The 13,950-nt window shown below is 46.1% G+C and overlaps 1 protein-coding gene across 1 annotated transcript; it reads left to right on the top strand.

Annotated features, from left to right (window-relative positions):
* The first annotated feature begins 230 nt into the window (after positions 1 to 230).
* Positions 231 to 13,636, top strand: qser1 (glutamine and serine rich 1). Its single transcript, XM_008287083.1, has 13 exons — positions 231 to 772; positions 3,742 to 3,851; positions 4,014 to 4,151; positions 4,355 to 7,678; positions 8,478 to 8,782; positions 9,153 to 9,269; positions 9,387 to 9,520; positions 9,611 to 9,801; positions 9,926 to 10,063; positions 10,170 to 10,267; positions 11,811 to 11,957; positions 12,135 to 12,230; positions 12,352 to 13,636. Exons 1-13 carry the CDS (start codon positions 663 to 665, stop codon positions 12,490 to 12,492), a joined length of 5,049 nt encoding a protein of 1,682 aa, XP_008285305.1. The 5' UTR covers positions 231 to 662; the 3' UTR covers positions 12,493 to 13,636.
* The last annotated feature ends 314 nt before the right edge of the window (positions 13,637 to 13,950 follow it).

Raw genomic sequence — 13,950 nt, 5'->3', positions numbered from 1 at the left:
TTTTGCTGATTTAAATACTGTTTTAAGAAAAAATGCTTTTACTAGTCATCATCTGTAATTCAACAGAACTTGTTAATTTCTGTAAAATACCACAAAATTGCTCAAAAAATACTGTGACAACTGTAAAGATCATTATAAATGATAATTAGTAATACTATCAGAGGTGGACGTGAACGGGGCGACCCCCCCATTCAAAAGCGGCGCCACCTCTGCGTGACATAACGAGGCTTCGCGTGGGATGGTCACGTGACGCTCTTCGCGTGGTGAAGGCAGCCGTCGGAGGGTCCTGCTTCGATACTTGCGCTTTAAAAAAGTCGATACCGTGTCGTGTGGCGTGCTCGCAGCGCAACATTTCCACTCGGCAGGCTGTGGGGAGAAGTTTGGGCTTAGCCCGCTAGCTGCAGCCGAGCGTCGGAGCCGCTCACTGGTCCGGGCTGCAGGACGTAACTTCCAGGACGGGAGATGAGCTAAAAGAACAACCGAGGGAAAGGCGATACTTTGTCCAAGGGGCACCGCGGCTTCCACGGACCGTGCCCTCGCTTTTTTTTTTTTTTTTTTAACGGGACTGCCTCGGTGGCTCGGTCGCTGGGTCGGACCCGGGCTGCTACGATGCGTGTCCGCTGCTCCACGAAGCTCCGTTGGGGAAGTGGATCTTTCACCGGATGATGGACAGGAACTACCCGAGCTCCAGCTTTGCGGACGCGCTGGCTCCACCAGCACAGACCGCAGCTTCGTGGGCCTATGACCGCGGCTCAGCTAGTACCAAGCCAAGGTAAAAGATGAAGGAGAGGGCGGGTCACCTTCCGAAGGAAATTTCGGTGATGGAGGGGCCTAGCTGGGGCTCTTTGGAGAAAAGTGCAGCGGGGGTTGCGGTTGTCGGGAGCACCGGGGGGCACTTTGGGGAAATGTCGGAATTCGAGCGAAGCCGTAGATGTTGTCAGCGCTTTCTCAGCCATATGTCGGCGTCTCCCACCTCGCTAGTTCGCGCTAGCACACTTTTACAGCGTGGCCGTGCACCGGAGTTGGGCAACAACAAACACAGTGGCTGTATTTGTGATTATTGACCAAGCAGGCGGCTTTTTATCGGCGACTTTTCTTCACCCACAGGTGCTCTTCAGAGCCAAAACAAGACGGGCTGCTAGCAAGCGATGCTACTCGCTGTGTGTCACTTCAGACCAGGTTGGGTTTGGTACCTAAAACGACGTGTCGAAATCAGCGTGTAGTGTTGGTGTTATTGTGGTTATTAGAGCTGGAGGTCCGTAGCTGTGTTTGTTTTTTACTGGGTTTTATAAAACGGGGTCAGTGTAGCTGCAAAACTTGCCAAAGTTGTGGATGTGTGACTCATGGCTGCTGTGTTGTACTGAGTCCTGTGTTAGTGGAGAGGCTTCATCCTGACTGAGAAAACCTGCTGCACAGAAACACCTCAAGTCTGATGAAGCAAGGCAGCCCACTAGATTAAAACTAAAGCCATAACTCAGTAACTTATTGAATGACAGATCTAATGATATGCAGTTGGTTGTAGATTTAGACTTTATTAATCCCAGAAGGAAAAGTCTGTTGTTACAGCAGCATGAATATTCAACAAAGAGGGTAAACAAAGCAAAAAGACAACACAGAATATTAGGGTAGGGGATAAAATGAAGGTGAAATAAAGTAAAATAAGTTAACAAATTTGCAGAGATAGCAGAAATGTGCTTAGATTGAAGCATTAGAGTCTGATTGCTGTCGGAAGGAATGACCTCCTGTGATGTTCCTTGGAGCGATGGGGTCGTATCAGTCTGTTGCTCCTCAGATCGTCCACGGTTTTATGGAGGGGCTGCAAGATGATGACCTGTAGTGTGGTCAGCATCCTTGATCCAACCACCACAACAGGGCCTGAGGTCGATAGCTGGACTCTTCTCCTCTGTGGTTCTGTGGTGGTGGAACGAGTTACCAAACTGTTCAATCTGCTGACTCCCTCTCAGTCTTTAAGAGACCCAGCTCTTCACTGAGCACCTTTGCGCTTGACAACCTGAAAACAAACATAAAACAAAACAAAAATAAATCCTATTACCTCCCACACAGCCTGCTGTTGGCATCAACGCCCTATCACTTGTTCTGTGGCACGTATCTAGATAGTTTTCTTGCTTGCGTTGTATCTGCTCTCAGATGTACGCGTCCGCTAAATGAAATTGTAGAACCCTCTGCTCCACCACCTCCTCCTCCTCCAGGGTGACCAACTGACCGCCAACATCACACCGGGCTTTCCTGATGAGTCTGTTCCGTCTGTCGGCATCCTCCTTATAACGCTTAATTGAATAAATGATGCCATGAATGTGCCGAGCACCGCTTTAGAAAAGCCGCCGCGACCTCTGTTTTCCTTGTGCCGTGACCCCAAACGACGCAGGTTTGTGGCTGCTGATTAGCAGTGGCTTTTCATTAAGGCAATCTGGAAACTAACTCATCAGCTGATAATTGGCTATGCTGCATTAGTTTTTTCCCAACTTTATAGTCAATTAGCAGTAAAGCGTTGCATGAGAAAGGGAGTCCTGGTGTGTTTGTTTGTGTGTGTGTGTTGAAGAAAGCAGAAAAAGAGGCAAATTAATCCCTTTCAGCTCTGTATTCTCCTTCCACAGATGTTCACCTTCTGGCAAAGAGGCAACACTTTAGGTCAGGCTGACTGCATCTGATTACCCCTGACTTTTTATTTCTGTTTCGTATGAAAATATCCCAGGAGAATATAAAGTCATCTGTCGGATATTAAAAATAAGTATCATTGCTAATGTTTCGCTTTTTTTTTTCCCTCCGAAAAACATTATCACAGCGCTTCAAAACAAGTTTTTATTTCTGGATATCAACAATAGTGTCCTGGGCAGAGTTGACAAGCATTTAGATGTTTACGAGTAAGAAATAGTGACTTTTTAAGTATTTGTACTTAATTGCTGCAAGTTTTACTGCTCAGGTGAATGCTTCCAAAATGTTAATGGACTCCTATTAGCTTTTAGTGCCCCGTTCACTGACAAACAGGTTGTTTTCTGGACGTGTTTTGTTGTAAGAACCCTTGAAACATTAGGAAACTCATTCAGGGAGTTTGGACACGTCACTTGAAACTGTAATGTTCAGTCTGATGCTAATACAAACTGTGCGTTGAGTCTTTTTCTGCAAACAGGGTGTGGGTCCGTTGAGACTGTGGACAGTAGACGGCCAAGGCTTTTCAAACCGAACACTTGAAATGAGCTCGCCGTGTACGAAGAGAAGCCTTTTGCAGTCACTTCAGAATTATCTAACTCGCTTTTTGCACACTTGCCGCTGTGGGGAGTGTGTGATAAAATTCGGACAAAGCAGAGATTAGAGGAAGGGTCTGAAACCGTTTTAAAGCTCTGAGTGTTCTGCAGTGAGCTCATTTTAAAATGGAAGAAGGTTGGGACCACTGGGACTCTTGTGAGAGTTGTCCATCCACTAAACATAACTAAGAAAGGCCTCAGTCAAGGAGGTAAACAAGAACAGTCACTCTCATAAAGCTTCAGAAGTCCTCTGCAGAGATCCACAGCTCTCCATCAGTCAGGCTTTCTAATAGCTATAGCCTTTCTCAAAACACATTTTGACTTTATCATTATGGGGTACTGAGTGTTGATTATATTTTATCCATTTCAGAATCTACAACTCCACGTAAAGGGGTCTGAATACTTTTTTCTCGTACCATGCTGCTGCTTGTGACGATTTGATTAATCATGACAACCGTATGTCTGTTTGTACTTGCAGTCCCAGTTATGGTGCAGCACACCTTGATGCAGAGCTCCTCCAGAGGCAAAGCTACACTTCCACGCACCAGCTTCCTACCTACACTACATCACACATTCCTGCTGCAGCAGGTGAGTTATGGAGACTCTAAATATTGTTTTTAAGGAACCAGTTCAGCCAAACAACAACAACAACAACAAACCTTCCTGGTGAAACCTTGTCAGACAGATATTTCAGTTCCTAATGCCAGGTTTTTTTGTGATCGTCTTTCTCTTCCTATTTTTTACTGTCAGGAACACTTGAGTCGAGCAGTAATACTCCTGAGACCTCAATCATGAGCTTCCTATCAGCCATGGAGTCAAGAAGCCTTCAGGCTGGTCCTGTTAGTGCCTCGTTACTTCCTCCTTTTAGACCCCCGTCATGGCCTGCTGGTGAGAACGCATCCACTCATTTAATCTGATCACTATTTCATTTAAATGATAATTTAACATAAAAATAAGAGCAAAGTTACACATGTAGGTGAAGTTTGCATTTCAGACTTTGTTTTTTGTGTAGAGTTGTTCTGTTTCCTGCCTGAATTATATCCTTACACGTTGCCTGTCCTCTCCTTATGTTGTCTCCTCCGTCCATGCAGGTACCAACTCCTCCACGACAGAGCTGTATTTAACTGGTGCCCTGCCTTCAACTGCCACTTTCCCCTCTCCTGCTGCTCTGTCGACCTATCAGCACACCGGTGCCTACCCCTCCAGGAGTTACGCTACCAACCCTTCCCTGGCTCTCCAGGATCCTGCCTTCAGCACTTCCACCAATGGCCTGTTTTCTCACCATGACCCCCTGCTACATCTCAAATCCAGCCAGTCCGTGCTTCCCACTGCCCTGGCCTTCAATCATCTTTCTGCCCCTCCTCTGGGCTCAACTTTGCCTGTGCAGTCCTCAACTTATCGCTCAGCCCAGGAGTCAGCACCCCACCTCTTACAACCCCAGCTCAGCCTCCTGTCTTCGACCCTGCCTACCCCTCATGGTGCCCCTCAGCCTTATGGAGCTACGGTTTTCTCGGGCTCTATTGAAAGAGCTCTTCAGCGTGAATGTAGTGTGATCAAGCACCACCAGAGGCCTTCCAGTAGCCACATGGCCTCAGAGCAGTTGCCCAATTCGGAGCACTCCTTACAGGGGTACTTTGGTTCTGGCAGCGAAGCAGATGTGTCCTACCAGCAGGACCCGTCCCGTCAAACTACTGTGTCCTGCAGCTCTTCCACAGGAGCCGATTCCACTCAAGGAGTCAGCGGTTCCCCACAACCCAAAACTGATTGTGTTACACAAACTTATTCATCAACTTCACTGCAAAAGGCTAAAGACTGCTCTTCCAAACTGGCTCCGCTCCCTGCTGGGGATGAAGAGAACCACTCTCAGAACCTGACAGCAGGATCTCCTGAGCGTTATTCCTCCCCTGGACAGAAGCAGAACTCCGTGATTGCTAATCAGCAGGCAGTCCAGCTATCTAGCCTAATGTCCAACAGTTTGCCTCAAACCTATATCACGACCCACGCACAGTCACAGACCTCCCATTCCACCTCAGAAAAACTTCCCTCCCTTTACAAGACTCTGCCTTCCCTGTCCAGCCAATCTGACAATGTGGCATCTGTTAGTCAAACTCTTGTTTACTCATCTACTCCTGGGCTCAGCCAAGAGCAGGAGATCCAGTATGGATCCCAGGTCCAGAGCTTGTGTCGAGGAAATCTCTCCGAGAGCTACCCCGCTTCCCACTCTCAGGGAGCCCCAAACGTGGCTTTTACATCTCAGTCACAGGGGCAAGCTGTAGTGACCCAGTCTCAAAGCTACGCCACAGGACAATCCCTGAACTCCTCTTACCCGCCCACATGTGTACGGAGTCTGCCCACATCAATCTCTACGATGGACTACACCCTTATGCAAGCTTCAGTTGAAAGTAAAACGCATGACAGTCTGTCCCAGCAGCAGACCCAGCCCCATAAATATGTTTTATCGACATCTTTGCCTACCTACTCTTCAACTGCGCAAGCCTTACAAAATAACATTAGATCCTCAGTACAGGACATAAAGCCAACATATGGCAAACAGAAACTTGAAGAGCTTCCTCTCCAGGACCTCGAAGCGCTGCAGCAGGCTTCCATGGAGGTCTCTGCACAAGACAGCAATATGGCTTCTCACAATAACGTCATCTACGTTGTTTCAAAAGTGGATGATCACCACAAAACGCAAAGTGTTATCCGAAGCAATTCACGTTCTGATGACCAGCTCATGGGACTGGGTCATACAACTACAGCACAGATAAAGGATGAAAGGATGGGTTCTGTGAGCCAACAGCACATTCATCTGAGCAGTGCCAATGGCCATGAAACTGCCAACACAAAAACTACTAACTCCACTATTGTGTCCTCACATGTACCCCTGTGCTCAGAGCAGCTCAAGCAGCACGCTCTCCAACTCAAATCTCCTGAGCCAAATCAACAAAACCAACAGAACCATAGTCAGTCCCAGAGCCAGACTTCAGCGGCCCACACCCAGTTCATCACCGTCCCCAGCACTCAGGTTCTCCTTGAGCCCAGTCAGATGATTCTGCTCCAGCAGTCCCTTGTCCAAGCCAGTCAAAACACTTCAAAGGTTGTATCTGTACAAGGTATCCAACCGGTCCAGGGTCTGGGCCCTGTTCATGTCCAGTATCTTCAGATGGACCGAGACCTGCTTGGTCACACTGTCACTGAAACTCAGAGTCAACAAGGCACCGTAGCATCTGAACCGAGCTCTGAATGTCCTTCTTCCTCTAAACACCACTACAGCCAGTCTGCAAATCATCAGCCAAACGATGCAAAGAACCACTTTGCTCTCAACTCCATTTGCTTCCCCGACTCCATGCTACTAGCAGACGACAGAAATATTCTGTCAAACGTTGACGACATTCTGGCTGCCACTGTGGCAGCCTGTGGCGTCACACCACAGGACTTTGTCAAAGCTTCATCCTCTACTGAGGCTGAAATGGCAGTGATGGCAAGCCCTGTTGATTCCAAAGGTCACTTCCAGACTGTGGATATGAGACACATGTCACCTAGTTTCTCTTCAGCACAACAGCCAATCATCAGCAACACTAACTCTCACACCATCACCATGACACTAAATGGAGCCCAGATGGCTACAGACTGTCAGGGTCAGTCCGTTCACCACAACAGCACTAGTGAGCTTGACACAAATGGAGATGGCAGGAGCTCTGAGAATGACTATCACTTAGCCGGTCAAGTGTATGACCCCTCAGATCCACAGAACAGAGTCAAAGGGAATGCAAAGTGTATTAAAACAGAGGATGGCTTCATGGAGTGTCCAGGTGGGGAGGACTTTGCCAAAAAGAAAGCTCGCTCTAAATCTTTGACCAAACCAGGTGGTCCTGAGGATGATTGTGGATTGGCCAGATCAGCCAAACGCAGCGGGCAAACAAAGCGGCAGAACTCCAGGGGCAGTGATGTCAGCTCGCCATTGGCCTCACACACCGTATATGATGGCTGTCCACAGCAGGAGAGAATCCGGCAGAAGATCCGTGAAGTGGAAGAGAAACAGCCAGAGGTCAAAACAGGCTTCATCGGCTCGTTCTTAGACTTCATCAAATCTGGCCCCAAACAGCAATACTCTCAAAGTCCTACGCGAACAATTAGTCGCCCGAGAAAGCCCTGCGCCTCGTCCAAGCCGTGCACTCTGCCTGCTTTGCCTCCCAAACTACAGACTCTGCCTGGGCCCTTGATTCCCCAGGAGAGTCCGGGAGTGAGCGCTCAGCACAAACGTCTGGATGAAGACCTGCAAAACAACCTGGAGACGCTGCCGTCGTTCAGCTCGGACGAGGAGGAGAACACCGGGAAGAACCAGGCTCTGAGGAACAGCATCAGCTCAGCGCTCTCGGCTCTGGATGAATCTTCAGATCGGAAAATTAGAACAGGTAAGAACAGCCTTCCTGAGCCTGTCAAGGCATGTTTAATGTATCTGAACATCGTTCTGCAGTCATCAAGTGCACATGTTGTCTAAAGCACCACTAACTGTGCTGAAAAATGGGAAACATTCTGATTCGAATTACAAACAATGTGATCAAGAAGTATGTAAAAGGGAATGACTGGGCTTTTAACATCAATTTTTGGTTGTCAACACTTTTGTCAGTGGCACAGATGTATTTGAGTTACCGCACCACTACTGGGATTTAATACCCAGCTCCACTGTCAGTGCACAATGGATGCACAGGAATCAAGTTAATAGAGAACAGATTGTGCAGGGCGCCATCAGAAATTATACACCAGACTGCATCGGCATTTTTAGTTCTGCAGAGAGGGAGAAGTGTTGACAAACACCCACTGCCCACTTAATCTACAACTCAAACGGTGACTAGTTATTGGTATTCAGGTGGTTTGAGTCCTTTAGGGTTAAAGTGAAAACCACAGAAGTTAATACAGGACTAACCTTTGCTGCCCTTTGAGCTGTCAGAGAACAATGTAAACCACAAAAGTCAACTGAGTGGTCTTTGCTGTGCTGTTACTTGCACTTTCTCCTGCTTCAGACATCAATAACATGCTAACATATGCTGTAATATGCACTGTCTGTCAGCTTTTTATTTTTTTCCCTCGCTGATGAATGCTGTCTGAAATCACTCGATCGATGTGAAGACTGAGGTGTCCAGCCGAGTGTCACTTTCATGTTCCGACAATGTCTTTGTTCAACACATTCATATATTTGCAACCCTTCTCCAGATAACCAAATCCAAGGCTCGATGATGAAGCCAGACCAAGTTCCCATCATGTCGCACACTGTTCCAGAAACCTGCTTGCCGCAGGTAGTCACTCCTACGCAGACGACGCACGCCGTCTCAGGAGGGAGGACGTTCGCAGCCAAAGAGGAGTACAAAGAAACCCTACCGGGCCAGTTGGCTGTGCAGCTGATCAGCGTGGCCATCGAGGGACTGACGGACGAAGAGCTGTCGGACAGCGGAGGAGAGGGAATGTACCGGGAGAGGGACGAGTTTGTTGTCCGGAATGAGGATATCGAAAACTTGAAGGTACAGGCTGGAAAATGAATGCTCTGTAATGTGGATTCTGGTGATGAGCAGGATTTAGTGCTGGGAGTGAAAAGGTTTTGCAACAAATAGGGATGAATAAACGTTGAATGCGGCATGTCAGAGCTAAATTATAGAGCAGAGTACTACACCGTCCTTTAATGAGCCATCTGTCCCCAAAAGTGAGAAAATGAAGTAGAAACATGTGCTGGTCTACCGTTATTCCTGGTGCTAAGTCCAAGACTAAGAAAAAGGACTCAGATCTTGTATGTGCTGTTAGTCAAACATCCCCAGATACATTTTTTCCTGTAATAGAGCTGCTGCTGCTGCTACATACTAAACCTGTTCTGCACCGTCATGTGCATGCATCTAGGTGACAATGAAAGCAGGAAGTGAACCTCCAGCCATCTGGAAAGTCCAGAAGGCTCTGCTGCAGAAATTTGTGCCTGAGCTGAGAGATGGAAAGAGAGTTTTCTCAGCCACAAACAGCGTAAGTGAAAACAGACTCGCCAACATACTTGCATGCCTGTATGTGCATTTGATTATTTAAATGTTGTTTCTTTATTCTGCAGCTATTAACGTTTTTTTTTCTCCTGTTTGTTTATAGTATCTCGGATACTTTGGTGACGCCAAGACCATGTACCAGAGGGTGTACGTGAAATTTTTGGACACGGTTAATAAAAGGGAGTATGTGCGGGTTTGTAGTCGGAAGCCACGCTGCAAGCCGATGAACTCGCTGAGGTGGGTACTGACCGACGGAAGTCAGTCATTTAAAGAAGAAGTAAGGAAAAGGCTCGTCTGTGGTGTAACTGTTCTTGTTCTGCCGCCCAGGGGTGTTCAGGTGAAGTCTTTGCTGGGCTTGACAGCCGCCCCTTCCCCAGTTTTCCAGAGCCAAAAGCCCCGACCCAAACAACTGAAGCCGAGGGCAGAGCCTCCACCCAAGAAGAGGAGGAAATGGAAAGAGGAGTTTTCACCTGCTGCCTCCGGATCATCTGCAGAGGAAGGCGGTGATGACGATGATGGTAAAGAAACCTTTTTAACTGTTCTTGTTAAATCTGCTGTGGATGTCAGTGGATATAATCGGAGTCTAAATCTCTTCTCTCTCTCACTGCTCTTCCACGCTGTCTCTCTCTTCCACACCCTCAGAGTTAAACCCTCCACTTCCGTTTGCTTCACGATTGCTCAACACGCGAACCATGAAGGAGACGTTCAGAAGCTTCGTGGAGCTGCTCATCAGCATTGCCTTAGACGAAGACGTGATGACGGCACTCGAGAGGGCAAACGGTGAGCGACTGACTTTTAATGCGCCGAGCTCAGCTGGCCTCACAGTTTAGCATCCATCACGCGGTCGCTCGAACCGTTGCTGACTTGTTCATTCGTCTTGTTTAAGATGAGTTGCTGTTGCCGCATATGAAAAGAGTGGACGGGATGATCACTGACAACAGGAAACGCTTGCTTCACAAACTGCACATAGGGCAAGTTTTGAAGGTGAGTGTGTGTTTATGAAACTGCTTATTAACATTCTGAACCTGAAAAGCCACCAGCAGGTTTAAAAGCCATGTTGTCTTAAAAAAAATGCCCAAATTGTACGATTTATTAGCCAGCTGTTAAAGAAAAATCCCAGAATTTTTAACTTTTTAGCTGGTCCTTGAACTACAAATCTGAGACCTACTGTTGGTTTAAAGTCTTCTCCAAATCTAAGCTCTTAAAAAAAACAAAACAAAAAGGGGTTCTCTGGTGAACTAGGTTGAACTGCAGGCTGTGTTTTCGCAGAGCAGATAGGAGACACATATGGTAAAATGTCCGTACTATGTAGAGTCATTTTCTTTTCATTTCTGATGATTTGTGACGTATTTAAACCACACTAAAGATATTTTTAAGCCCTCTGTACCTGTACTGATACTGTGCTGTTTCCATAGAGGTGCAGGAATTTATAATGTTGTGAAAAATGAGCCCACAATGAGTCAAAAAGTGCCAAAAAGGTTAGTGTTCAGTATGTTTGTGCAACAAGTGGAGTATTTATTTTTAATGTCAGTTTTTAGAACAATGGAGTTACCATCACATCCATCCATCTATTATCTATACACCGCTTAATCCTCACTAGGGTCAGGGGGGGCTGGAGTCTATCCCAGCTGACTCAGGGTGAAGGCAGAGGACACCCTGGACAGGTCCTACAGGGCTACACTTAGAGACAGACAACCATTGTCCCAATCTACCAGAAATCAAACTATGTGTGAGATAGCTCCTGCGTATTCGTTCAATGAGGCAATAGGAAAAGATCTTTAGGTCTCACTCAATGTGTTTATTTAGCAGATAGCTGTGAATAAGCATACAGAGCTCTGGATCAAACTTGTCACCATAGCACCAACAATGTTAATGTCAGGGCACGAAGTCTGACTGACTGCCTCTCCCTGATCCAGTGTACTTATACTATTACATAGTGCCCCGTGTCCTTGGGCCTTCTTCCACCATCTCGTGGGTGCAGAAACTTGCCACTCAGCACCCAACTGTTGAGCACCTTCAGTTCCTGCCTCCTGCAGATAGCTGTTGTGACAGGGAAAGATATACACAAACCACCAAGTCCTGTTTCCACCTACGTTTTCTCATGCTGCGATTGGTTACAAGTTATGTTGATTATGCCTTAAGAGAATAATAAGAGATTATCAAAACATGAATCAGAAATATATGATCCTAACACCAACCACATTCACACCTATGGACAATTTAGAATCACCAATTCACCTCAACATGTTTCTGGATTGTGGGAGGAAGCCGGAGAACCCGGAGAGAACCCACACTGCACGGGGAGAACATGCTCCACGCAGAAAGATCCCGGTGCGAGGCAACGGTGCTAACCACCTAGCCAGTTACCACCACATTTAAACTCAAAATGTGTTTCAACAATGAGTTAAAGCCCTGAACATTTTCATTTAAAAACCGCTCCGTGTCTGCTTTGATGGCAAAGTGGAAAGAGACGGTGAAACACCTTCCGTGCTGCTCAGTGTGAACCTCAGTAACTTTTGTTCTTCAGACGGCTCTCGACAGCTTCCCGGAGATCTCAGTGGTGACTGAACTGAAAAAGGATGGGGAAACTCCAGCCTTTAAGGTACGTCTCAGCGGAAAGGCCTACAACAAGAAGACTATGAAGCCCTACAAGATGCCTAACAAAGTGCCTCAGGTAAGACGAGATGACGTTGGAGTGCACTTCCCTGTGCTCCTCATATCTGTCCAGGAGAGGGCGCAGTGTCACTGTTTGTGTTTCTGTTCCCTGTCTTGCTGTCACACTGGAAGGAAAAAAAAAAAATTTCAAATATTCTTGAAAGACGTTCATGGTGTTTAAATGTTCCCTTTCTAGGAGTATACAGTGGACCAGCAGAAAACTCAGTGGTTCTCTCTGTACCACTCGTTGCAGCATTACAAGTACCACACGTACCTCATGTGTAAAGACGAGGTAAGACGCTTGTCTGTGTGGTCGGTGTACATTTTATTCTTTGTTGGGTAACATTTAGCAGCTCTGAACTCTGATGATAATCACTAGATGACTCTTTATTTCTCTCTTTGCGGTCCTCCAGATCGCATCTCTGCGGGTTCAGGCGGGAGACCTGGGGCAGGAGGAGACCGTACAGAAGTGTCTGCAGAACGGAGCGTGGGTAGAGGGGCTCTTTGATCGTTTCGGAGATTTAATCAATCAAGTGCAGCAGGCCTGCCGGTGATTCAGGCTTGGGGGTTTTTTGGAGGGGGGGGCAAAAAACAAAAAACTGCTTTAAAACAAGAGGATGGCTCCAGCTCAAACTGGCAGAACGATGGAGATGGAGCACGTCTCTCCTTCATGCCACAGAGATTTGAATCAGGGACCTATCAGCTGCCTGAACGACGTCTGACGGGCCTTTTGGAGTGAACACGGCAGCAGGGAAACCAGTGGTTCTACGGTTCTACTCTTCATCACTGCGTCCCGCCGCAGAGCAGTGACTCGATCAACACAGGACAAAGGACTTTGTTTCAGGGGAGCATTTTTTTTGGACGACTTCCACCCGGTGCTTCCCCTAGTCTTTGTAGGTTTTTGTAGTGTTACAAGCCCACTTTTTATGGGCCTTTTCATAGATTTATATTGTCTTGTTTTTGTTTTTTTAGACAGATTATAACCAGTGAGTATGCACTAGATAGAAAAGCAATCAGCATAGGAAGTAGAGCACAGCAAATAAAAATGCAGACATCTGATTGCCTACAGTTATAACAAGCCTTCATCGATCATTTGTTACGTAGGCTCACACACAGAGTTGATTTATTGTAAAAAAACAACAAAAAAACAATCTATATATTATATATAACTGTAGTTATATACTGTTTGTAAAACATCCATTTTGTAATGGAGTGCCAACTTATATATATTATGTACATTTTGTATAAAAACAAAACAGGAAGGTGGGAACTGCAGGAATTCTCTCGAGGAATTGGGCGACTGTATGCTACCTACACCCGTACGCTGTATCTATATTGTGCTTCAGACACCCCTTTAGTTCAAATGGTGCGTTTGGATGGAGTCGGTGCAGTTCCAGTTTTTATTAATCTAGTTAATCAGAAATTATTACCTCGACTTATCTGAGGGTAAAATGAAATTAATAAAAGTTGTCTTTATATTGCTTTACAGACATAGCCCACATTTTATGACAAATATATATTTTTCACAGAAGTAAATATTATTTCTTTGTTCATTACAGTTTCTAAGACACTTTTTCATTGTCTTTTCACGGTTTTTTGCAAAATTGACTCTTTGTAAGTCGATTAGCAATTTTATGCTATCAAAAATAATCTTGTTCTTTAAAGATGCTGTTTGTAAATAAAATGCCGCATGTATTAGACGTGTGTTTGGGTATTTATTCGTCTGAGGAGGTTAGGCATTTAGCTTTTCAGAAATAATCACACTACAATTTCCCGACATCGCAGAGAATTTATATTTCAATATAAATACAAACTGAAGTTCATACAAAGATGGAAAAAACGGGCCCGAAGTGAAAGCAGAAGATTAGATGACGGCTGTTCAGTGGAGATAAATGACATGAAGGTTCACAGTTCAGCCGCCTCTGAAACCTCACAGCAGCTTAATTGTCGTTGTGGTTCAGAAATAATAAACCAGCGAGTTTCTAGACCGTGCATATCTAAATACTGATCAC

Source organism: Stegastes partitus, unplaced genomic scaffold (genome assembly GCF_000690725.1).
Source record: "Stegastes partitus isolate 25-593 unplaced genomic scaffold, Stegastes_partitus-1.0.2 Scaffold486, whole genome shotgun sequence".
NCBI classification, from domain to species: Eukaryota; Metazoa; Chordata; class Actinopteri; family Pomacentridae; genus Stegastes; species Stegastes partitus.
The sequence above is the reverse complement of the archived record's forward strand: the minus strand, read 5'-3'. Positions and strand labels throughout refer to the sequence as shown.

What these genes read in the sequence shown, in the direction of transcription:
- qser1 (XM_008287083.1), top strand. Translation starts at nt 663, where the DNA reads ATGATGGACAGGAACTACCCGAGCTCCAGCTTTGCGGACGCGCTGGCT. An exon ending in AGATCGGAAAATTAGAACAG is followed by an intron (nt 7,679 to 8,477) that starts GTAAGAACAGCC and finishes ACCCTTCTCCAG; the next exon opens with ATAACCAAATCCAAGGCTCG. An exon ending in ACATAGGGCAAGTTTTGAAG is followed by an intron (nt 10,268 to 11,810) that starts GTGAGTGTGTGT and finishes TTTGTTCTTCAG; the next exon opens with ACGGCTCTCGACAGCTTCCC.